Source organism: Mesocricetus auratus, unplaced genomic scaffold, assembly GCF_017639785.1.
Source record: "Mesocricetus auratus isolate SY011 unplaced genomic scaffold, BCM_Maur_2.0 Super-Scaffold_100025, whole genome shotgun sequence".
Classification (NCBI taxonomy): domain Eukaryota; kingdom Metazoa; phylum Chordata; class Mammalia; order Rodentia; family Cricetidae; genus Mesocricetus; species Mesocricetus auratus.
Window position 1 is genome coordinate 9324969 of NW_024429206.1, and position 25457 is coordinate 9350425.

The 25457-nt window shown below is 53.9% G+C and overlaps 1 protein-coding gene across 4 annotated transcripts in view; it reads left to right on the forward strand.

Annotated features, from left to right (window-relative positions):
• The first annotated feature begins 4872 nt into the window (after window positions 1–4872).
• Tesc (tescalcin) overlaps window positions 4873–25457 on the forward strand; it is a 31804-nt gene continuing 11219 nt past the window's right edge. For 2 of the 4 annotated variants that reach the window (XM_040731697.1, XM_040731698.1), the window contains exons 1-2: window positions 5202–5643; window positions 21412–21481. In XM_040731697.1, coding sequence (XP_040587631.1) covers window positions 5217–5643; window positions 21412–21481 — 497 coding nt within the window. In that variant the 5' untranslated portion in view covers window positions 5202–5216. Of the gene's footprint in view, window positions 5056–5127; window positions 5644–21411; window positions 21482–23438; window positions 23503–25457 lie in introns of those variants that run through there. The other 2 variants (XR_005871100.1, XM_005078992.4) reach the window with 2 other exon arrangements.

Consider the following 25457-nt stretch of genomic DNA (forward strand, 5'->3'; position numbering starts at 1 on the left):
AAGGAGCAGTGAGAGTAAGATATACAGAAGGAAGACAGTTAAAAAGCCCCAATGCAAAACTTAAAGACAACAGGTTCTGTTAAAAGAGCTAGAAATGAGCCTAAGCTAGATGGAGCATTCATAACTCATAAGAAGTCTCCTTGTTGTGATTTGGGAGCTGGGTTTGGTGGCCTAAAGTCACCATGTTTTTGTATCTCCAAATATGGTTGTCACAGTGGCTTAATCAGATCTTATCTTTGTACACCAATGTTCACGACAGAGTGAGTCACAACAGCCAAAAGACGGAGCCCACTGAGTGTCTATCCATCATCTGAAGAATCGAATAAACAAAAATGGCTGTCCTCGTTGTGGAATAGTATACAACTATAAACAAAATGGCTGTCCCTGTTGTGGAAATAGTATTCAGCCACAAAACGGAAAGGAGTAATAAAGCATGCTACAGTGCGGATGAACACTGAAAACACACGTTACGTGGAATCAGCTAGACGTGGAAGGCTACCTCACACAGGATTCCATTTACACGGGGAGTTTGAAGGTATCAGAGTTTGAGTACCAGAGGCTGGAAGGGAGGGGGAAACCGCAGTGTCATGACTGAAAATGTGAGGTATCTTTGGGAATGAGAAAAAGTGACGGCAGCAACGGTCCCACAAGCCCCGGGAACAACTGTCCAGGTTGCTTATTTTAATCAGGGAAATCAATGAAACATCACACACGTCTGCAAACGAGTTTGCCTCAGAACCACCCAGAGTTCTGATTAGAAACGTCCACATCCCGGCTTCTGGACTGCAGTGTCTGGACCCAGGAATTAGAGTTTTAAGAACCTGAGGCAATCTACACACACACACACACACACACACACACACACACACACACACACACACACACACACACGTACGCACACATGCACGCACACGCACTACGCAGAGTGCCCACCTGGATCGACAACCCTGTCCCCACCATCTCCACAGCCCCAGGGTCTTACTCTGTCCCCGTTTGTTAGTTTTTTTGTTTTGTTTTATGCTGCTGTTCCAAGTCACAGCCAACTTTGTAGCTCACAAGAAAACAGTTTATCTTCTGGCTCTGGGAGCTGGGGTCTCAGTGGGCCAACAGCAAGGTGTAGGTTGTATTTCTCTAACAACTTGGGAGAGGTGGTCTGTTTTCCTACGTTTTTCGTTAGAGGCTGCATTCCTTCACCCATGCTCTCTTCTGCCATCTTCAAAGGCAGTCGTGGCTGGTTGGGCCAGTGTCTCATCTCTTCTGCAAGCCTCCATCTCATTCTTCGGTATAAAGGCCCTCACCGTGGTTACACGGGACCCATATGGACAGCACAGAACAGCCTCAAGGCTTCTCTCTGCAGCCCTGACTCCCCCACACCCACGACCCTGTAGTCCCAGGTTCCAGGGGATGGGGGTGGCTCCTTGGGGCTGTCTGATGATGGAGGAGGCTCCTCAGAGCCCCTCACAGACTCATACGCCTGGCTGTGAGGAGAGCCACCCACCCATATGCACTGGCTGTCTCCTTGACAAACCCCCCTGCCCCTACCCCCGGCTCCATAGAAGGGACGGTGAATTTAAAATGGATTCTGGGCCCTGGCCACCTCTCTCTGCCTCTCAACTCCAGTGCAGATTTGAAGCCCATCCAGGGACAAGCTTCCATTTGCCCCTGCCAGCTCTAATGATTGGTCACTATTTATAATTGTGTAAATAATGGAGGAGTGCACTCAAGCTGCCCTCCCCAAGGAGACCCACTCTCCTATTTTTAGGCCCCCTGGCCCATGGAGTTGTGTCCTTCTGAGTCTGTCTAGGAGTTAGGAAAAAGATGCTGGGGGCTCAGTGGTCCTGAAACCTGGAGGGGATGGAGATGAGAATGAGAGGCCAGAGGTCAACACCCAGAGGTCAACACCCAGAGGTCAACACCCAGAGGGGCCCCCACCCACGTCCCCAGGGATGGTGGCAGGGACTCCTAAGGTCCCCTTGTTCTGTTCTGGTCCCAGATCAGAATGTGATTTAATAAGAAGGCCTGGTGAGGGGCGAGAACTGAGTTCTCTACTGAACTAAAGAGCTTGGCTACACTCATGAGACATGGGGAGCGCACCACGGGGTCTCCCTCCCTTGTTTGAGAAAGGGTCACATGTAGCCCAGGCTGGCCTTGAATTCTTACACAAGGATGACCTCGGGTTCTTGACCCTCCTGCCTCCACTTCCCCAATCCTGGGATTACAGGAGTACTGGTTGATGTTGGGCTGCAGGGAGGAACCACGTGGTACTGAGTCACAGCCTAGGACCCCCTCCTTCTCAGGGACAGTCTCAGTATGTGAGTTCCCAGCAATCCTCCTGCCTCTGCCTCCCAGGTCTGGCATCACAGGCCTGAAACAGAACGCCTGTGTCCTTGGGGGGATTTGTGATGATGATTTCCTGTTTGATGTGACCCGGCGGTCAAGCTGGCTATCGCCTAGAGTCCCTTCTAATTTCTTGGAGCCAGAGGGCTATAGGTTAAGAAGACTCCCCTGTGCCCCCTGTGGCACGTGCAAACCTGGGACTCACCCCACCCTCATAGTATCAAACCCATGTTCTAATAACTCAGCTCACTGGGGTCTCACACCAATAAAACAGGGGTGTGCCTGCTGTCTCTCTAGGCCCCCCAAAGCATCAGGTACCCAATGGAGAGATGTGATGGCTTCCCACATCTCTGTTTTCACACTGGGGATTCTTAGGGTCACCCATGTTCCTGGCTCTCCTTAGCCAATGTGTGAACGACATATATGGGCATGCAGAGCCTTCACAGTCCATGGTGGAATATGCCAGGCTTGAGCTGGCCTGTGCGGAACTCTGTTACATGGAGGGAGCCCGGCTAGCTCCTTGCTGATGGCTTGAAATCGGCAGTGTGGGATGTCTGAATTGGCAAACGCCACTGATGGACTCCCTAGAAGGCCTCTATCAGCAAAGCCTGGGCATGTTTATTGTACACATTGTCATTGACATCTTACAGATGGGGAAACTGAGGCTCCAGAGGTAAAGTCACCAGGTTGAGCAAGTATGATCCCACAACAGAGCCAAAGGCAGGGCCCAGCTTGGTGCCTCTGTGCTCGGCTGGCTGCCTCTGGTTTCCTAGGGACCAAACTTGCAAATCACACTGGCACAGAGACAAACAGGTTTGTCTGCCTCTGGGTTTTAGCTCCGCTGAGGGGACCTGTGCCCCCAAGGAGAGGCAGTTACCTGGTGACTGAGACAGCCCTGGGGAGGGAAGTCAGCCTGTGTTGCAGTAGGAGGGCGACCCCTTGGCTGCCACATCCACGTCATGCTCCAGACCTCACTCTAGTCTGATGACGCCAACAGGACCATTGGTAAGAATGAATGGAAGTGCTGGCGTCCTGGACCAGCCGCAGCAGGCTCTGTGCAGACAAAGTCCTGCTGGGTGCTCACATCACTGCCGGAGGGAGAGTGGGTGCCGCTATAGCACCCACGCAGTTTCCCAGGGCCATCTGTCTCTGTGAGGCTAAAGGTGGGGACAATTAAGGACTCAGAAGCTCCGTTTGGACACTGCGATCTCCTCAGTCCTCCCGAAAGCCCACCCCCACCCTCACTCCCTCTTCTGCTTCGTGTGTCTCTTCCAGTCCTTCTGGAGTGAAGGCGATGTCTTATCTCTGTTTTCACCTTAAAGCCTAGTCAGGACCCTGCACATAATAGGCCACCAGCAAACATGCACTAAATGAGTGAACAAACACCCACTCCCTTTCCTGCCTCCTGGGGACTCCTCGCTGCCCTGGGGGGAAGGGCGAGTTCTCCTTGGCGACCACACCCCAGCCTTTCTCTAGGCGGCTTGCTTGGCAGCAGCTGGGAAAATAGAACTCCTGAGATCTCTTTGTCAAGGGGGAAGAGGGAGTCTAGGCAGAAGGATGGAGCAGCCAGCTGGGAGTTATAGGGGTGTGGGGGTGCTGGCCAGTGGGGGCCACGACCCTGAAAATGCAGATCCTCCCTGACAGGAAGCCCCAATAAGAATCCAGACACGAAACTAAGTTGCAGGAAGGTGTGGGTCATGGCATGCTTTAGGAGCTCCAACACCCTGGGATCCGAGGAGCCCTCTCTGACCTTTACCCCCCACAAAGATCTGTCTGGATTTTTAGAATTCTTAGGGTCACAATCCCCCAGAGACAGTCCAGCCCAGTCAGCAATGATGCCCCATAGCCAAGCTTCCCTCAGGGTGTGTGAGTGTGTGAGTTGGGCGCACAGGCGGCCGTGACTGGGAAGGTGAAAGATCCTGGGGTCCCCGGCACTTCCCGCCAGGACTGACTGTTGGCAGCTGGGTCTGTCTGGGTGTCACCAAACTGGGCAGGGCATGGCCGGGGGTCCCCAGGGCAGCCCTGACGTTGAATTCCCCAGGGTCCTTCCCTCCTCGCCTGGACGCGATCCCCCGGGAACCCCAGCCCCGGAGTCTTGCTCCGCGCGCGCGTCCTTCCGTGAGTATCTCACCGCGTCCCTGTTTGGAGGTGGCGCGATGGTGGTTAGAGCAGCAGCAGGACTGGCCAGTCAGGACCGCCTAGTTCACAGCGTAGCTGGTTTCGGAACTCACGGGTCCCATCTTCTCTACTCAGCGGCCACCTGCGGACGCTCGCCCTCGTCCTGGGTGCAGGAGCCAGGGAAGGGCGGCTTTAGACTGGGCTCATACGCAAGCTCTCCTCTGTCCTGCAGGATTCCCGGACGGTAGGCGGCGGGGTACGGGTCGCACTGTCCCCAACCCCACCCCGTGGGGCTACGGCAGTGGCATGACCGAGTTACTTTTCGCACCCCCTACGCACCGCCCTCGTGGCAGCGAGTGAAACCGGCTAGCGCTAGGACCGCGCCGCTCAGTCCGCCCGCCGCTATAAGAGGCCGCTCCGGGCCCCACGCGGAACCGGCTCCGTGCCGCTGTCCCCGCGTCCCCACCCCGGCTCGAGTTCAGCGCAGCCCAGGCAGTTCCCGGCCTTCCTTCGAGGGGCGCCCCGGGGCCCCGCCGCGCACCATGGGCGCTGCCCACTCGGCGTCCGAGGAGGTGCGGGAGCTCGAGGGCAAGACCGGCTGTGAGTACCATAGGGTGGCCGGGCACCCCCGCGGGAACCGTCGCCTGCATGCCCCCCGCTTCGCGTCGCCGCGCTGTGTGACCTTGGGCTAGTGGCTGACCCTCTCTGTGCCTCGCTTCCCGACTGCTTCACATGGTATCCCGCAGGCTGCTGTGCAGGCGATGCCGCAGAGAAGGGCTGGCGAGGACCCCGGACGGGGGCGGAGGTGGGGTGGTGGCCCGGGAGGCGACGAGACCTATGCATCCCCGGGCCAAGGCGGAGGGCAGGGCGGAGCCGGGCAGGTGGCCCCGGCAGCCCGGGAGAGCGCTGAGCGCGCGCCGCACCTGCAAGTCTGCGGCTGGCAATGCGCGCAGGGCGGAAAGTTTGGAAGTGGCGGGACCGGGAGGAACCGCGCCACCCGCGGTGACCTTAGGCGAGGGGTCACCCTCCGGTCTCCCCGCGCGTCCCCCACCCCCACTCCGCTGCAGGCTTGGACACCGAGTCCCGCGTCCTCCGAGCCGGCTCGCACTCCCGGGACCGCAGAGTCCGGGCGGGGCAAGCGTAAGGAAGCACCTGTCCGACCCGCGCTGGACCCTGGGCTCGGAAGTGGTGCGTGGACCCGGACCTGGGTGAGAGTGGGCAGGCGCGTGGGCGGCCGTGCTTTGCTGACCGAACAAAACCAGTGTTAGCCCTCCCAAGGCGGTGTGACCTTGGGCCAGTCAGTTTATTTCTCTGAGTTTGTCTTAGTTTGCCGCCTCTGTGGAATGGGAGGCTGGTGCCCCGTGGGTGCTCCAAACACCAGGAACTGCGGCTGGAGGCAGCTGCTGAGTTGAGAGCAGCCACCCGAGAGGGGACCCCCCCCCGCCCGCTGCCACTCGCCTCCCTAGAGCCCGTGAAGCCATAGAAAGTCACAAAGTGTCTACCCTTGCGCACACAGTAAGCCTAAGTGTGGAGTGGATCCGGCTGGAGAGTCGTTTACATAACTCGATAAGGGCAACAGCCAGCCGAGCGGTCCGGTCCCAGCAAGAACGGACCATGGGAGCGCTTTCGGGAGTTTGTGCACGGCAAGTGGAATGTGTGCAAGGCAAGAGTATGTGCAAGCAGAAGTGTGCACACTGTGCAAGCCGGGAGTATGTGAAAGCCAGAGTGTGTGCACACTATGTGCAAGGCAAGCGGGAGTGTGCATGCTTCGTGCAAGGCGAGCGTGTGTGGTGCAAACAGGAAATGTGTGCAAGGCAAGCAGGAGTGTGTGCGTGCTATGTGTAAGCAGGACCGAGTGCACATTGTGTGCAAGTGGGCATGTATGCATGCTATGTGCATTGCTATGATCTTGGACCCTCCGGGCCTCAGTCTCCCCAGCTCTGGGACTGCAGGGCACCCCCCCCCCAGCTCCACTTTTGTATTTTTTGTCTGAATTCACTTTACTGGCCGGCAAACCAAAAGTTTTGTGAACGAGACCCCTGAGGCCCACGTGACAAGATGGAAGCCTGCAGGAGGCCCCGCCCACTCCTGACTCAGTTTGACTGATTGCCGGTTGCTGCCACAGCTGGTGCAGGTTGAGCCCCCCACCCCCACCCACCCGGGCGGGCGGCACCCAGGGCCTTCTGGGGGAATTCCAGCGGGCTGTGGGTTTGACAGTGATGGGCCGCAGAGCATGCTGGGAGCCTTGTCAGTTTCCTGGGCTCACCCTCCCACGGTGACAGATGCTGCGCTCAGGCAGGGGTGGCTTCTCCCCTTGCTGCCTGGGCTCAGAACTAAAGTCCAAAGGAGGCTGAGGTGGGGCGCCCGAGGTTCTTGGGGTGCTGCTGGTGGCTGGTGCAGTTGGGCACTTTCACCCACTTGGCAAATCCTTATAGACCCCGGTTTTTGAGGATTTTGCAGTGGTGACCCAGAGAGGCCAATATTCCCGAGCAGGGTGCACAGCACACAGATCTACCCCATAGGTGTTATGTTTCCAGGAACAAGCAACATGGGGGAGGCACCGGGAAGGGGTGAGCAGGCAACTAAGGAGCAGGTCATGTGACAGTGACGGGAGCATTGGAGAGTAGGGTGCTGAGGCCCTGTGGCAGGAGGCAGTTGGTCATGTCGGTGACAGTGGCCAATGACACAGCAGTCCTCGAGGCTCAGGCTGCATTGCAGCCCGACTTCAGGGGTCCCTTATGCTTCCTGTACCTCAGTTTCCCCTACTGTCAGATGGACGTAGCAATAGTACCTTCCTTAGAGGTGCTGCCCAGCCCTCAGAGCCACACTGAGCTAAAGGTTGGCCCCTTTATCCCTGCTGTGTGGACTTCAGCAGGTCACTGCCTCTCTGGGCCGCAGTGCTCCACCTGGGCCTCGCCTGGGGGTGGGCGTGTAGAAGGGGCGGGGCTCAATGTGAGATCAGTGGGCTGGACAGAAAGAACTTTTGGAAAGTGTCCCAGGACTAGGGTGGCCACGTTGCACTTGGACTTGCCCTCTCCAACACTGAGCACGTTGTCAGACACCCAGTGGGTCCTCACCATATTTCCCAGGAAGGGTGATGGTGGTATGACCATTTCCTCCCATGAGGGAAACTGAGGCACTGAGAGAGATAACATCTTACCTCCAGCCCCATAGCCGGGAGCAGAGGTGGGGATAGAGAGGCCCCCACTCTCTGACCTCCAGCGTAGGAACTGGCTGCCCAGCATGGATCCTTCCCTCCCTCACCCCAGGGCCTTTGCACAAACCTTTCTGCTGCCAGTCAACTGTGCAATATCTTGGGTGCTGCGTTCTGTCACTTCCTCCCGGGTTAAGATTTCAGATCTTATCTCCCTGCTGTCTCAGGACAAAGTTCCTGCCTCTGTTCAGGGATCTGATGGCCGTTGCTCTCTCTCAGAAAACTGTCCTGGCTGGTAGCTCTCATGCAGTCTCAGACCTGGTCCTCCCTTAGCTCCTAGGTTCCTCCCACCACCTCCTCTCCACCATCATCTGCCTCCCCTAAGAGATGGGCATCAGTGTGCCCCCACTCCCCACAGAGCTGCTGGTTGGCAATGAGACCACATGAGGCTCACTTGGGGACAGGGGTGTCACTGAACCCTTCATAACCCAGAAAGCATCACTGAGCTGAGGGCCACCTCCCCCTACAGGCTTTGACCATGCCAACCTTGAAGCACCCCATGGATAATGGGCTCACAGGATGTGAGTTTGCCTGCCTGCATAAGCATAGCAAGGCCCCCTCCCTCCACAGAGAGAGTTCACTGACTGACTCGTGGTTCAGGCCTCCCTCTGACACCAGCCAGCACCCGCCTAGGCTGTTCCTGAGCAGCATCCAGGGACCTCCACTTGTCTTTTCATCCAGGAGGGACATCAGGCCAGGGGGTCCTGAGCTGACTTAGAGTGTTCCTGTTTCCCCAGTCCCTGCCCCACTCCTGATGGAAGCCAGGTAGGAGGATGCTGGGAAAGTCAGGGGCCTGTCCTCTTGTCTCTAAGACGTTCTCTCCATACCTGCAGAGCCAAGATGCTGCCAGAAGCAGCAGAACCTTGGGCCAGAGCTCAGGCCTCATGGTGACATTAGCAGACCCATGACATCTGCTCAGGGCCAAGTGCAGCCTAGCTGTCAATAATGAGGTCCTGCTGTTCCCGGGCCCTGGTGGGGATACTGCTGACCCATTGCATGAATGAGGTTATGGATGAGACAGAGTGATTCCCCCCTCCAGGGAGAGCTAAGGCCAGCTGGGGCCTGGTTCCTTCTTTTTCCATTGAGTCCAACCTGCCCCCACGCTGTGGGGGCGATTTCTTGGACTGTAGCCCTCTTTGTAGAACTGTGGTTGGAACCTAGGGCCTCACACATGCTGGGCAAGTGCTCTGCCTGTTAGCTGAAACCACCCCCCCCTTTTTAAAAACTTGGCACAGTCTTCTCATGTAGCCCACACGGGCCTTGAACTCAGGACCCTTCTGCCTCAGCCTCCCAGGTTGCTGGTTCAGACCTGCAACATTGTCTGGGAGTGACTTCTGCCTGTTGTTCCTAATGCTTGCAGGCCCTGGATGAGGGTGGGGGAATGGGGTGGGCTCTCTGCCCTTCAGAAGCTCAAGGGCTTGATTGGGGGGGGGGGAGCTACCAGGGGGTGGGGCTGACACTTCTGTACCCAGCCATCCACGAAGGTATGTGAGCCACTGGCCAAAGCCACTTTCCCAGCAGTGACCAAGGCTGCTGACCCCGGGAGCCCCACGAAAGAGGGCTTACCCACATCTCTCTAGGTTCTTCTCAATATAGGAACATTAGAAGCCACTTGTACCTGGTGTGGTGGCATACACCTGTTGTCATCCCAGCAGAAGGCTGAAGGAGCAGGATCTTGAGTTTGGGCTAGTCTGGGCTAAACAGAGAGACTTTGTATCTAGAAAACGGGGGTGAGGGGATAAAACAATTCTCTTATTCGTTCGTTCATTCGAGACATGGTTTCTCTGTGTAGTCCTGGCTGTCCTGGAACTGGCTCTGTAGACCAGGCTGGCCTGGAATTCACAGAGATCAGCCTGTCTCTGCCTCTGCCTCTCAAGTGTGCGCCACCACTGCCCAGCAGCTCCTCACCCAACCCTGGGGTCAGCCATCTCTCTTTATAAAATCCTCCTCATGGCCAGTTTATAGACAACAGAGGTGTAGCTCAGAAAGTGACTGCCCAGGTCACTTAGATGCTGAACTCGAATCCAAAGCAGGTTCTCTAGTGAGGTTTTAACGCAGAGAGAGGGAGGGAGGGAGGGAGGGAGGGAGGGAGGGAGGGAGGGAGGGAGGGAAGGAGGGAGGGAGGAGACAGACAGACCGACCACAGGTAAAGGGCAGCAGAGAGCCTGCAACCCACGGGTCCCTGGCATGCCCGAAGAGGTGGTGAGCGTGTTACAGCCACATGCTGGTATATTGAGTTGCATCGGGCTTCAGGGCTTACAGAATGGGGTCTGGGTGATATGGAATGCTCTAGAACGTGCATGTTTGATGGTAGGCAGTTAGGCTGGAATGGGAGCCGCCCCGTCTCCTGGGGACTTCCAGGGTAGCTCACATCTGTTCCGAAGAGGAACTAGTGTTGTCTGTGGGAGAGCAGGTGGCAGCGGCAGGACCTGCTGGCTTGGGGAGCTGCAGTAATGAGCTTCCTGGAGCATCTTCCCACTCACCCCTGTGGGTGAGCAGCATTTTCTTTTGAGCTAATGTCTCCCTTCCCTAGATGTATCAGGGAGGTTAATCAGAGCTCAGGCGCACAGCCTGCTGGGTGACACAGACCAGTGCCATGTACACAGAATGGGAGCTCCTATGTCCCCAAAGCACTTGGGTCCCAGGTACCTTGAGCTAAGGTCTTTGCATCTCTGAAGGACCCATTGCTCTAGGAAAAAGGTGGGGCCAAGGCCCAAGGGAGGAGCCGTCCCACCAGCCAGGCCGTCACTTGCTCCACCTTAATTATTCATAAAGCCAGAAGGTCAACTGGGCATTTCCGTTGGTGGCAGCGGTTACCTTATGCACTGGGACAAAAAGGTCCTTTGTTGTCTCTGTGGTTTGACCTTTTCGGATGGGCAGGCTCTCAGGAGTGGCCTTCCACTCACCTTGGGAGGTGACAGGAAGTGTCTGAAGTCACTCCAGGACCTGAGGTCCTCTAAGAGGGAGGGCAGCAGGCAGGAGCATTGCTGATGAGGCTGAGCCCTGTCAGGAGGAGCCTGGCTGTGCCTCAAGCCCCCTTCGTGGAGAATATCTCACCCCAAGTGCCACAGCTGGAAGAGGGGCCCTTGAGAGCATGGGTTCAACACCCGTCTTAAATCTACAGTGCTCCCAGATACAAACTTCTGAGCACTGGTGTCACACCCCAAGTGGAAAATTCCTCCCTGACCTCACATGACAGGTGCAGTCAAGACATGAACAGGGGAAATTCAGGGGGAATACAGTGGTAGGACACTTGCCTAATGTGGGAAGCTTTGGTTCAGTCCCCAGCACCACAAAAACAAAACAAAATAGATGCCTTAAAATTATATAGGGGCCGGGCAGTGGTTGTAGGCATTTCGGGTGGATCGGGGTGGGACAGGTATTCTGGCACTCGGGAGTCATAGAATACTAAGTGTTACACAGCTCAGATGGAAAGGTATCCTGGAGCTCGGGAGCCACAGAATACTGAGTGTTACACAGCTCAGACGGGAAGGTATACTGGAGCTCAGGAGCCAAGGACTACCACAGGCCACAGTAAGCTTAGCAGCTTACAGCCCTGCCTCAGGGAAAGGCTTCCCAGTGTATCAACTCTGCTCCAGCAGGAGAGGGTCTTCCAGCTGGGTATATTTGCCCAGTGTAGCAGTTTTGCTCAGGCAGGAGGTTTCCCAGGGGAAGTTACCACAGTTCAGCTCTGCTCCCGGGAGAGCAGGGAGCTGAGTGTAACAACTCTGCTCTGCCAAGGGAAGGTTTCCCCGGCTGAAGTGTTACAGCTGTGCTTGCTCTGCTCTGCCCAGGGTGGTCTCTGCTCCGCCACAAAAGATTTTCACCCAAAGCTCATCGAAGGGGTTTATTGGGAGGGAAGAATGCAAGAAAGTGGCTGCCCTCTGCTAGAATGTGAACAGCCACAAGCAGGACAGACACAGGGTTTATATAGGGCTTCCAGGGTGGGGATTGGTTAGATTTCAATGCTGAGCTCAGATTGGCTAGAGCTCCTGCTCAAGGATTGGTTAGTTTTCTGCACAGGGTTAGGGTCAGATTTGGCTCTGGTTTCAGGGCCAAAGTGTGTTCCTTTTTAGCCTTTTGGCTCCAATTTTAGGGCCAGGGTGCATTTCTTTAACTGACTCTGATTCCAGGGACAAAGTGTGTTTCTTTGGCACTGGTTTCAGGGTCAGGGTACGTTTCTTTGGTTCTGGTTGCAGGGCTAAAGTGTGTTTCTTTGGCTCTGCTCAGGGTGTTTCTTTGACTGGTCCTTTTTCCCTACAGTGGTGGCACACACGTTTAATCCCAGTACTCGGGAGGCAGAGGCAGGAGGATCTCTGTAGTCTGGTCTACAGAGCAAGTTCCAGGACAGCCTCCAAAGTCACAGAGAAACCCTGACTCAAAAAACAAAACAATACACACACACACACACACACACACACACACACACACACACACACACACACATATATATATATATATATATATATATATATATATATATGGTCTCAGTCCATACTGTGCCTGCTTAGCATGCACAGAGCCCTGGATTCAATAACCCAACACCAAATAAGACCAGTGTGGTGGTGCCAGGACTTGGAAGGTTGGCGGCAGGAAAATCAGGAGTTCAGCCTGGGATACATGAGACCCTACCTGGAAACAAACCAAACTATTACATAAAATCACTTTTGTGCTTTGACTTGGGTCCCATCCCCAAGATACTTCATCTGTAATAGAGTAAATCCTGAAATACACACACACAGTCCAAGGCTTTTGAAGCTGGCCACATTCCAGTGTAAAGAGTTTTTAATTTGTGTGTGCGTGTGTGAGTTCAGACACCCCACAGCACAGGCTGGACCGAAAGAGCCTTTATTCTCTGAGCCACCTTGCCAGCCCTGAGTGACAATTTTTACATCCACGGTCCATGGTTTCCTTATCTCCCACCTTTGGCACACCTAAAATGAACGGTTACCTCTGCCTGTGATTATTTTGTCCGGCTGTGTGTTGTTTAACTTCTGAAGCTTACCTGCAAGCTGATTAGTTATCCCATTGGGCAAACACTTACTTTGGCAGACACTACTCATGAATCTTCTCCGTTAGTTAATACATCTTCCCCATAGGTTTCTCAGCAAGGGTCTGTGAGTTATAAACTGAACTCTTTTGCTGGTGTCTATGAATGAACATTGAGTTGGGTATAAAATGTATGGTCTGTTTTGGGTTGTTATTGATAAAATAGGTGTTGTCTAATGGCTTTTTGTTGTTATTGAAACCTACTTTTCCTCTGCTTTAAAATTTGTGTTGGTTCTTTTGTTGTTGTTGTTGTTTTTAAATTTTGGTAATTGTCTGGATGCCAGACACTTTAAAAATTATTTAACTTTATTTTATGTGCACTGGTGTGAAGGTGTCAGATCCCCTGCAACTGGAGTTACATACAGTTGTGAGCTGTCATATTGGTGCTGGAGAGTTGAACCCAGGTCCTGTGGAAGAGCAGCCAGTGCTCTTAACTGCTGAGCCATCTCTCCAGCCCCTATGTTGGTGTTTCAGCTATGATTATACCTGGGAATGGTTTGTGCCATTTCATTCTAAAGACAACTAATATCTTCCATCACAACATATTGTCTCCTAGTGATCCCGCTCCTCAGTGGTTCGGGTTATAAATATGTTGCACCTTCTGCTGTCTCCCAAACACCTCTTCTTTCATGGTTCTCCGTCACTCTGAGCCGCGTTTGGGTTCATTGTCTTAGGTTTGATCTTCAGTTTACTAGTTCTCTCTCCTGCAAGGTTGCAGCCTTTACCCATTGTACTGGCTAGTTTTTGTTTGTTTTTTCAAGACAGGGTTTCTCTGTCCTGGAACTCACTCTGTAGACAAGGCTGGCCTCAACCTCACAGAGATCCACCTGCCTCTGCCTCCCAAGTGCTGGGGCTGACTAAAGGCATGCGCCACCACTGCCCAGTTCCATTGCATTTTGTTTTCTTTTGTCTTTCATGACAGGGTTTCTCTGTGTATCAGTGCTCTGTAGACCTCACAGAGACCTGCCCGCCTCTGCCTCCTGAGCGCTGGGATTAAAGGTGTGCACCCCCCATAAAGGCATGTATCACCATTGCCTGTCAAAAAAGAAAATTGAATTCTAATTACTTTACACATTGCTTGTAGGTTCATGCTGTAAGGTTTGAATATCCTACTTTGGTTCATTTGCTTGTGTGGTTTGACTTGATTCTGGGTCCATCTTCTGCCAGGGCTATCTCTGCCCTTCCCACTGGCAGGGTCCTGTGCATCCTGTCACAGAAGTGATTTCCCAGGGGACTTTGCACCTGTTGTGCTGAGAGCCTCGGGGTTCTCACTGGTGCTGTTGTCCGTTGTTTTTTCTATTCTCTTTTGAGGGGCCTGCCACCCAGCACCCAAATAAGTCACACATGGAATTTTTTTTTGTTTTTTTACGAGACAGGGTTTCTCTGTATTGTTTTGGAGGCTGTCCGTCCAGCCTGGCCTCGAACTCACAGAGATCCGCCTGCCTCTGCTGCCCGAGTGCTGGGATTAAAGGCATGCGCCACCATCGCCCAGCCACACATGGAATCTTACTCTGCTTTATTTATTTATTTAGGTTTTTTCGAGACAGGGTTTCTCTGTGGCTTTGGAGGCTGTCCTGGAACTCGCTTTTGTAGACCAGGCTGGTCTTGAACTCAGAGATCCGCCTGCCTCTGCCTCCTGGGTGCTGGGATTAAAGGCATGCGCCACCAACGCCCGGCTTGCTCTGTTTTATAAATACCCGGCCTTAGCTTGGCTTGTTTCTTGCCAGTTTTTCTTAAGTTATCCCAACTACCTGTTGCTTCTAGGCTTTTTCCTTTTCTTACTTCTGTGTCTTATCTTCACTCTTACTCGTGGCTGGCTGGGTCCCTGATGATCTCCCCTCCTTATCTCTTGCTCTTTCCTCAGAGTGCTCCTTTTTATCCTCTCTGCCTGCCAGCTCTGCCTAGCCTTTCTCCCGCCTTGCTATTAGCTGTTCAGCTCTTTTTTAGTCCAATCAGGTGTTTTTAACACAGGTTTAAGTAACACAGCTTCACAGAGTTAACCAGATGCAACATACCTTTGCCTCATTAAACAAATGTTCCATGCATAGACCAAAGAAACACACCTTAGGATAGTATTCTGCAACTGTCTGAAAACATGTGTGCAAACTTCTCCATGTGGGGCTCGCCTCCTGGCTCTCCCTCCTCCCAGCAGAGGTAGTTCCCGTGTTGGCAGAAGCGTTACTTACCGACATAGATGGCTACCTTTTGTGTTTCAGTGTTTTGTGGTGCCCTGGTTTAAGCTTACACAGACCCAAGGCCAGGAGGGTCTCTTGGTAGGGTTAAAGCCCCCACCTTTAGCCTCAGCCTGTGGCCATTCTGACACCATCTGGCAACTTCTGTTCATCACCCTGTGGGGTCTCAGTCTGTCCTTGCTTCTGGCATCTGGGTGTGTCCTCCTCCATCCCTGGGACAGGATCTTGTCCCACAGCCTAAGCTGCCCATGAACTGGAGGTGCTCCTGCCTCAGACTCCTAAGTGCTGGATTTACAGGTGTGTGCCACCAGGGCCTGCTCAGGAACAGTCCTTTCTTCTAAGCTTAGAATGTTAAGGCGGTTCCTGGATTTCTATGGTGGCCACCTGTTTGGAGTGGCAGGTGTAGCCTGTGCTAACCCTCAGGAGCAGGGCCAGTTTCTTTGATTTCTTCCCATGCACGTGAGGTAAATTAGAGCCGCTTGATTCAGCTCAGGATAAATCCAGAGCTGAGATGGTTCTGAAGGCGGAGTTGAGGTGTCTCCTGGGTGCCGTGCACGGTACCCACTCTCTGAATGCCTGCTTGGCTGGAGGCTGCCCCACCTTCTGGATCCTTCACTCTGATGCAGAAACGTAATGTGCAGCTTGCTCCGGCACACAGAGCACAGTACATGGCTACCTCTGCTGTTCTGAGCTGTGTGCGACCATCGGTGAGCTGCCTCTCTGATCCTGCCTCCTGAGCAGGGAAGCCCGTGTGCTGCTGCCGGCAGTGTTAGAAGAGCTCCTGCCTCTGAGTCAGGCTGCCACTCTCTTTATTCTGCTAGAAGGCGAAGGAGCAGTAAAGAGCCAAGTAGGTCTGGAGAGAGGCGGGGGCAGCCCGACTGTGATGCTCAGGGCCACGCTCTCCCACTCTCACAGCTTTCTGCATTGCCTCATCTGCTAGAGTGCAGGGTGTGTGGCAGAGCAGCGAAAGCAACCCACCCGTCATGTTTACTCCCCCTCCCAGGATGTGTTCTGTGCTGATGTGTGCTGGGCCGGCTCTGCCCCCGGGGGGAGTCTGTGGCTTTTGCACTGGGCTGAAGTCTGCCTGAAGAGGGTCTGAGGGTCCGTGCGCCCGCCCCCCCTGTTGGATTTGAAAGATGGCTTCAAAAGGCCAGGTGCATCCTTATTAGGTTTTAAAGTCCGTGGCAATATAGTGGGTGTGCACTGGGTTGTGGCTGCCAAGGTGCTGGCAGGTGGAGGAGGGGCAGCTGGTACAGGATCCCCCCCCAAGGCTGTGGAAGCCTAACCTCCCTCCTGCCATCCCTCCCTGCCTCCCCAGTCCTGCATTAGTCACTGCTGTGTCTGGAACCCCAGGTGGCCTCCCTGTGGAGCACAGAGGCAGCAGAATAGCCCTGGAGACCGCAGTGGTTCTGGGCACAGGCAAGTCAGTCACAGCCACGCTGATGGCCCTTGTTTCTCTCCCCAGATTTGGAGCTAAGTAGACACTGATTTTTCAATTGGGGCCAAAGTTCATGTGATATAAAATCTACCATTTTAGGACTTGGGAGATGGCTCAGTTGGTGAAGTGCCCCCTGAGCATGAGGACCCAAGTTCAATCCCTCGCACCCATGTAAAAAGCAGTACTGTACATCCAATTCCAGAGCTGGGGAGGAGCCCTGGGCTCACTGTCCATTCGGTATGAATCTGTGAACTGAGATACAGAGAGACACTAGCTCAATAAACAAGGTGGAGAGTGACAGGAAGACATTGGGTGTTGACCTCACCCCCTTCACACACGCACACACACATGCACACATACACACATGCACACGTGCGTGCGCGCGCGCGCACACACACACACTTTAACTGCTGTGAAGTGAGCATCTTGGTTGGGTTCTGTGCATTTAGTGTTGTAAATCTCAATTTCCAGAACATTCCATCACCCCCAATTAAACCCTGTGCCCACCTGTTACCTACCCATCTTCACCTTCTCCTCCTGGCCCTTGGCCAGCAAGAGTCCATGTTCAACTTTCATGGAATCACCTGGCTGGGTGCTTGACGTGTGACCAGGTGGCCTTGGTGCCAGGTGCACTGTTGTCACCGGTCCACTCTGCAGCAGTAAGGGTCACAACAGCCTTCTGTGAACAGGATTTCACAGGTGGTTTTCCCCTCTTTCATATAGCCAAGTCAGTCATCCACAGGAGACATGGCTGTTTTCACCTTGGAGAGCTGTGAATAGCATTTGTGACTAGGATGGCTTGTCACCATGGGAGCCACCCCGTAGGGGGTGGGAGGTGTTACAGCTCTCTCGGGAGGAGGCAGAATGGTGCTTAAGGAGCAGCTCAAAGCCGCCTCTCAGAGCTGCCGCTGCCTGTGCCTATACATACTATATGCACCGAGGGTGGTGTCCGCAGGGTCCTGGTCCTTCTTTTGGGATGGTGAGCCACAGAGCTCTGGGCACCTTGGAAGTCCCCGAATCCTAATCCTACTTAGTGTGCCCCTGGGTGTTAAGCATCCACATTCAGGTGGGCGTGGCTGCCGAGGGCAGGAGGCAAGAAAGCTCAGGGAACCTGAGGAGAGCAGACACAAGTCCCACTGTGCCACTTGCCTGTCCTTTGTCCAAGCTCCACTCTTCTCCCCAGGTCTACTGCAGCTGCTGGCTCCCAGCCGTTGCCAGCCGTCTCTGTGTCTGCTTTCCGTCTTGTCTTGCCAGGGGTGACAGTCTTGGCGCTGGCTTGGAGTCTTATGTTCCCGAAGGTGCAAGACTCTAAAATTCATCCCAATGGATGAAGCCAGCGCGGCACAGGCAGCCATCCCCGCTGCCCCCACCTTCCCAGGAGTCCTGGGTCCCTGACTCATCAGCGCTATTGCCATGCTCAGGTCTCAGGCTGCATGGACCCCCATTAGACATCCCCAACCCCCCACCCCCGTCCCTTCCCTGGGGCTGGGAACATCTTTCCCATCACTCTTCCAAGTGAGATGTGAGATGCAGAATTCCAAAGCCTTATTACTTTATGTGGGTTACATGTTGACATGGTAGTATTTCAGATATTGTGGACTAAAGAAAATCTATTACTGAAATTAATTTCATCTGGATGTGGGTCACTGGTTATTAGAAACTCCAGGTAGCGCAATTTACAATTTATGTTTGTCAGAAGTAGAGGTGTGGTGGTGCATGTCTTTAACCCTAGCACTCGGGAGGCAGAGGCAGATGGATCCCTGTGAGTTCGAGAGGCCAGCCTGGTCTACACAGTGAGTTCTAGGACAGCCAGGGCAACATAGGAAGACCCCATTTCAAATAAACAAATAGTATAGGCTGACGAGCTGGGGCTATGGCTGTGGTAGAGCATTTCCCTAGCATGCCGGAGTCCCTAAGTTCAATCCCCAGCACAGGCCAAGATCAGAGCTCAAGTTTGTCTTTGGCTATATGAGTTAGAGGCTAGCCTGGGCCTCATGAGAGTCTGTCCGAAAAGGAAGGGATGTGTGTCCTTCATAAGATCACATGGGCACAGACAATGGCACCAAACCAAGGATGACTCATTAATATTCTTGAGAACGTCTGTTGTCCCATATGGACTGTGCCGTGTACCGGGAAATGTTGTTATGGCTGATGCCTACGCACTGTACAGAGCAAAACTGGAAAACACAGGCAAGCCGAAGGCAAGCCTCCAGTCCAGTTGCTGCTTGCTCTATCCCGTGCGATCATGTGCCTTCAGCGTGAACCTCACAGCAAGTGTCATCCTGCCTGGCTGGATCGTCCCCTTGATGGCATGCCGGGGACATTAAATAATGACTCTCACTACCTCAAAATGGTTTTTCAAGGGCTAGTTCATAGAGTGGCTTAGTTCATACAGTGCTTGCTTAGCATGCACGAAGCCCTGGGTTCACATAACATATAAGCCAGGTGTGACCGTGCATGCCTGTAGTCCCAGCATTTGGATGGTGGAGGCAGGATTATCATCTTCAACTACACAGAGTGTTCAGGGACAGCCTGCTTTACATAAGACTGTTTCAAGTATGTTTTTAAGGTTGTGTGCTATTCCAACTCAAGGATATCCCAGGACGATTGTGGTTTCCTGGGGCTTGGCATTCTCTCCATGGTGTGGTTATTTTATTACTAGGCAGGCGAGCTTCCTGTGGCCACCTCTGTGCACTCCTTACTCGTTGGGTTTCTTATAGGGATCAGATTGCTGATTGGAAGAGTGTATATAGCATCATCTGGTACAGATGTCACACAAGACAGAATAAACCTGAGTTTTCTAGTAATTGTGGTGTAACCTAATTCTACACTTTCCAGTAGCCATGCTGAAGAAACAGCTCGAGATGCAGCAGGATTTTCAGTTGTAGTTTCTCTGGAGGCTGAGGCAGGAGGATTGCTTGAGAACACTTCAGGCTTAGCCTGGGGACCCAGATCAGTCACAGACCGTCAAATGAAAGACCCAGCAACTACAGATTTGATGCAGGAAGATATTTTGAAAACAGTCCCAAATCAGAAACACCTCTGGTCCTTCCCGAGGGTTTCTGTGAGGGCTGGTGGGCTGTGAGGGCAGCCAGACCGTGACAGGAATGCAGATGTGTGCACATGCTCTCTGCACCTGTTGAATTCTTACTTTCAGGATCGATTCCTCCCCAGGAGCATTACTGAAGTTGGTGGGTAAAGTTTTTTTGTTTGTTTTTGTTTTGTTTTGTGAATCACAGGGACCAGAAATCCTTATGCACCTGGGCTGGGACTGTAGCTCAACGGGTAGGGTGCTCACCTGAAACAACGGGTAGGGGCTCTTCTGCCCCCGGCTCCTACTAACTTTGGTGTGTTGGCACACACTTTTAGAAAGTGGAGGCAGGGGGATCAGTAATTCAAGCTCGTCTTTTGCTACATAGTAAATTTAAGGGTAGCCTGGGCTATATGAGACCCTATCCCCCTACCCCCCTAAAAAAAGTGCTTCACCCAAAACATGAAGCTCCGCCTTCCAAGGGAACCACTGTGTCACTTGTACCTACATCAAGATATAGAATATTCTCTGCCCCCAGGGCCCTCCTCACACTCCATTCATCATGTTACTCTGACCGGGGGTGGGGGTGGGGGGGTGGGGGGCAGCCACTTCCTTGTCAGCTAACACTGTAGTATGAACTTTGCCCAGGGGAAATCGTGGCACATGCCTTTCCATGGCTGGCTTCTTTTGGGTCTGTTACATATGGTGCCAATTTCATGACTGTATACAACCCTATCCATCGGCTGCATCAGCCTTTTATACTTCAACTGACCTGCCATGGGTGGTTTCCAATTCATAATGATTCACACAGCCCAGCCACGAGGCCGCAAGCATGCTCTGTTCATCCTTGCTTCTATTATGTTCATACTAGGCACCGGACCCTGGTGGGTTTGCTTGCTGTCTTTCCCGTCCTGTCCGTGGCTGTATGTTTCTCTAGAAAGGCGGCTGTTGTCCTGGATATCAGCTTTTCCGATCGTTCGTGACGGCATGTGCATTGCGGGGATGCAGCCCTGCCTGTCTGTGCTGGGTAGGATGGATGAGCTAATCTCTGAAGTGCTGCCTGGCCCAGGTTGGCAGCCTTCCCTAGTCTCCCCTGGTGAGCGGCAGCTGCTGGGGATGCTTGAGAGCCCTGTGTGGTGGATTCTTGGATAAACCAAGGCTTGAGCCTGAGGTGGAGAGGGAGAAGATTCAAGACAAGGGGGCAGGCATTAGGTCTCAGGTATTCACAGCTTCTAGAATGAGAGGTGGGGGTGGGGGTGGGGAGGTATGTATGACAGGTCCCCAACCCAGTCACCGCATTGGCACGTTTGGCCTGAACTGGACATGAACCCCAGGAGTACTTGAAGGTCCTGAGCATCAAGCATCTGGGAGTACGTCGTAGGTGACATCCATGGGGGAAGGGCATCCTTTGGATTGTATCCCAGATCTCCCAATTGCTAGTGCTGTTGTTGTCTTCAGCCTTTTGAATGGCAGCTGGCAAGAGTAAAGCCAGAGATGACTGCATGGACCCCCTTTGGTCACTCACCACTCTCTCTGCACCAGGGACGTTGTGTGTCCTGGGGACTCTCTCCTTCCAGGCCTACTTTCCCCCTTCTCTTTCTGCTCTCCCCAGCCTTGCCTTCTCCTAGCCAAGACAAGCCCCTCAGGCAGACGGGGGACAGGATAGTGGGGGTGGGGTGGAGTTGGCAAACAGGCGGGTACAAGTTTCTCTTGCGGTGGAAGGACAATGTCTGGGAGTGGCTGCTCTGGCCCACCATCGGGCTAGCACTCACAAATAGCCGCTATCTTGCTAAGGGAGTTAACGATGACCCCAGAGCTGCCCCAGCAGGCAGAAAGGGAGGCTCTTCAATCCCTCAGCTGTGGTTCAATGTGGTCAAGGGGGGATGTCACAGTGTCACAAGAGGGGTGGCAGTGGCCAAGTGAGGAGGAAACCAAAGAATACTGCAGCCTCCAACTACCTCAAGTTCAATGTCAGTGATCTCTCTTTCTCTCTCATTTCTTTTCTTTCTCCCATTTCCCTTCCCGCCCCCAGTCTCCTCGGACCAGATCGAACAACTGCACAGGAGGTTCAAGCAGCTGAGTGGGGACCAGCCCACCATTCGGTAAGATGCTGGGCTAGGCAGGGTTTGCGGTTATTTTCTGCCCGTTATCTCTTTCCCTGGGTACACGGGGCTCTGGGCTGGCTGATTCCAAGGGCTGTCCCAGTTTCTGAAGCAAACCTGTTGCTTGGATTCTCCTGGGTCTTTCTAAGACAAGCTGTGGAGGGGAGAAGGGACACTTTCTGTTTCTTACAGGATCAGACACCTGTCGGGGAAGCCAGGGAGGGGAGGAGACAGTGAGTCAGTCACCCAGCCCTGTCCAACTACTTGGTGCAGTGTGTGATCTGGACATGTCCTAAAATGCTTCCCCACCCCCCACTACACACCACACACACACACACACACACACACACACACACACACACACACACACACACAGATCACCTGCCAGATCCTCCCTGGTGCTGGAGCATAAGAGCCAACTGATAGCGCTGTGTTCCCTGGGGTGCTGGCATCATCCTGACGAACCTATCTCTAGACTTTAATTCCATGGCGTCATTCTAGTCTTGGACAAGATGAGGTGGGTGGCAGGGTCCACTTTCTGTTAGGGAAGTTGATGTTTTCCCTTGTGGCTTCATTTTCTTGGTTTTTGGTGCCGGAGATGAACGCTGCCCAACACCTGCTAGGCAGGCACTCCACCCCAGCCCTCTGGTTTTTCCTTTTTCCCCTTAGCTGTGTCTCATTAAAGTACCCAGGCTGGCCTTGGACTCACTCTGTAGCCCAGGCTGGCCTTGGACTAACTTGCTATCCTCCTGCCTGCTCAGAAGCTGGAATGACAGGTGGGAGCCAAGACCCTGCAACATGAACAGACTTCTGCCACAAACTTTGTAGCAGATAGCAGTATCCTAAATTATGCATGGGGTCTCCAGGTGACATCATGGAAACACTGTTGCAAGTTTTGCACAGGCCCCAGGAAAGCTTCCGTCTTCGTAGATGGCTTCATTTCTCTCTCTGAGGGAGCCATGTGCACATGCACATTTTCTTGCCTCCTACACAAAGGCACATTATTAACTTAGAGTGGCGCCCGGAAGGTTCCAATGGTCTCATGATTCTGTGGCCTCTGGTCTCGATTTAATTTGCCGCACACTCCATCAAAGACAGGGTTGACCTGTGCAGAGCAGCCAGCCGGCCTGCCCTGTAAGCCCAGAGGAGGAACCTGGGCACCCCATGAAGTTGCCTGGCATAGGCTCAGGCACCTGAGTCGGGACCAATTGCCAGGGTTCAGAAACAAACTGTTTGCCTTGCCTGGAATTGAGAAAGGGTGGGCTTTGGGGTCAGACCCAGCCTTACCTGGTGAGAGGCTTTGGATCAAATCCCTTCTCTTCAGAATTGAGGTGCAGGCGAGAAATCTGGGAGACGAACCTCAAGCTCTTGGCTGTGTGCTTTGGCCACCTCCCCACTTCCCCCCAACCCCCACTTCCAGCCTTCTGCAAAGCAGGCTGCTGCTTTAGCTTGAATCTGAGCAATAGGCTTGCAGATGTGCACAGCTGGTCCCCAGGCATTTGGCAAATGGGCCGGGTTATTGGGCCCCACCTGAGATGCAGAGCAGAGTCTGGTTGATCTGCTTGGAGGGTATAGGAGTCCTGGGTCCTGTGGGGGAGGGGGCGCCACAGAGGTCCCGTCTGCATAGGGGAGTTTGGGATCAGAGGGGGGGTGGTCAAGCTGTAAGGTGTGAGTGGGTGCTGAGGGACCCCCATGCTATAGGCAGGCAGAACCCTGACTCTTAACAGTTAATAATCACCTTCTGTCACCCACATGGTGCTCACAGAACAGGTGTCCAGGGACTCCCCAAGAAGTTTATTGCATCTAAGCTAACCCAGTGAGTATCATGAGTGGTGGGACCAGTCGGGGCCACAGTAGGGAGAGCAGACTCCAGCTGGGCCATCAGGGGAGGCTCTCACCCCCAGCTTTCCTAGAGAGGTCGTGACTTGAAATGCTTCCTGCATGTTTGTGTGCCCAGCCAGGACCTCAACCCAGACGCCACAGTACACTGCAGCCATCATACATCCCCTTTGTGTCCCAAGGTGAGCCCTCACCCCGCCCAGCTGCTCCTTAGTCATAGTGAATGGGGTGGCCTCCTCTTCTGCCAACCCCCTCCCGCCCCCAGCCAGAGCGACCCCGTGGTGTGTGTGTGTGTCTGTCTCTCTTGCTCCTGGCCCATCAGGAAGTGGACAGTTCCACCAGGAGTCTGGGATGCTGTCCAGTCCTCTAATCCCTCTGCCTGTCCCACTCAGCTGTCAACCCCAGTGTCCCCTCCCATCCTCAGGTTTTGTGTCCAGCATTGCCTGGGAAAACTTTTGCCCTGTAAGACATGATCTCTTCCCTGAAGAGTCCCCATGAGGCCTCAGTTTCCCCAGGATGGGAAAACTGTACACTTGATCTGTGAACTCAGTTGTGAGCTCTACACTGAGGTCTACCAGAGTGACCTTGACGGCTGAGCTGGGCCTCAGAAGTCACCGGAAATTAGCCTACAGCACTGGGCTTGCAGAAGAGGTCAGCCTGACCCTCAGTGGTTTTCTTGGTTTTGTGAGTCCTTTTGTAAGCTAGATGCTTGTCCTACCCTCTTTGTGAGTCCCCAGGGGATCTCATCTGGAACTGGGCAGGAGTGGGTGCCCATAGAGCTCTGATTCTCTCCAAAGCCAAAAGGGACAGCCTGGAGAAGGGGTGGGTGTGCTCCCTGGGGCCAGAGCGCTTCTGATAGCTAACTACAGCTTACTGGCTTGGCCTCTCTGGGCTCCATGTTCTTGTCAATGAAAGTGGGCCCATCACCGTCGTCACTTACAGTTGTGAGGGCTATTGAGTCTCCCAGTGAGTGACCTGGCATGGGGAGGGCACTTCAGAACTTGTAAACCGCCCCCCTCCCTGGCTCCAAGCTGCCCTGGAGGAGGCATGGAAGGTAGGTGTCCCTTGGGGCTTTTTGTGGCCCTTCTCCTTGCTGACCACTAGGGCGGCAGTGCTGGACTGAAGGTAAGTGCCAAGAGCAGTGACCTGATAGCATCCAGGGCCCTGGGGTGGAACAGAATCCTTACAAGTTCAGTGAAGGCTTCACGGGCATGAGATGTGGACCCCGAGGCCACTCGGCTTGGCCTGGCCCAACTCCAGCACCAAGACTTGCCTTCTCTTTGTCAGAGTAGGGGTGGCAGAAGTCAGAGGTCTCTGGGTACCAGACGGCCAGTGAGTGACTGCTTGTGAGTGACTGCTTCCAGACCAAGGCCAAGACGTCACACGTGGGCAGTAGTCACCGTCTCTGTGCTCCTTCTCTCCTCTCCCCTCTCATCTTTTCTGGGTCCCCTGACAAGTGTTCTGTATCCAGCTATACCCCCAGCCCTTCTTCTACTTTTGAGAGTGGGGGTGGGGTTCCTCAGTTGTGTAGGGCTCACAATCCTCCTGCCTCAGCTTCCTGAGAACCTGGGATAACAGGTGCTACCACTCCGGACTAGGAGGGTGTCTCTTCACCTCTCTGCCTTGTTGGTCTCTAAAATGGGTTCAGTGCCTGCCCTCCATGGCATTGTCAGTGGGGTGGGACCTTCCTCCTCGGGAGGGCTGCACTGGTGGCTGTCACTAAAAGGATCTCTGTCCACCGCTGCAACGCCATGGTCCACATTGCTCTAACGCTACAGTGTCTCTGTTCCCACCGAGTTCATGTGTGACACCCCCATCCCAGTGTACCGAGTATTCCTACCTTACAACTGGGACATCTGAAGCTGGGGTGGGTGGGGGGCACCCTCTTCCACAAAAACCATGTGCTGCAGAGGGAGGAGCCTGGGTCGGCAGCCACAACCCCTGTATTTTACCCCGTCATGTTGGTACAGAGGGCAGTGTTAGGTCTGCACCCATTTCACAGATGAGGAGACTGACCCTCACAGAAGCAGGTACCTGAGGTGAGGGGAGGGTGGATAGGAGTGCGTGTCTGGCAGACACCTGTAGAGACAGAAGTCAAAGAGTGGGCAGGGCAGTGCCCAGGGGTATGAGTGTGACT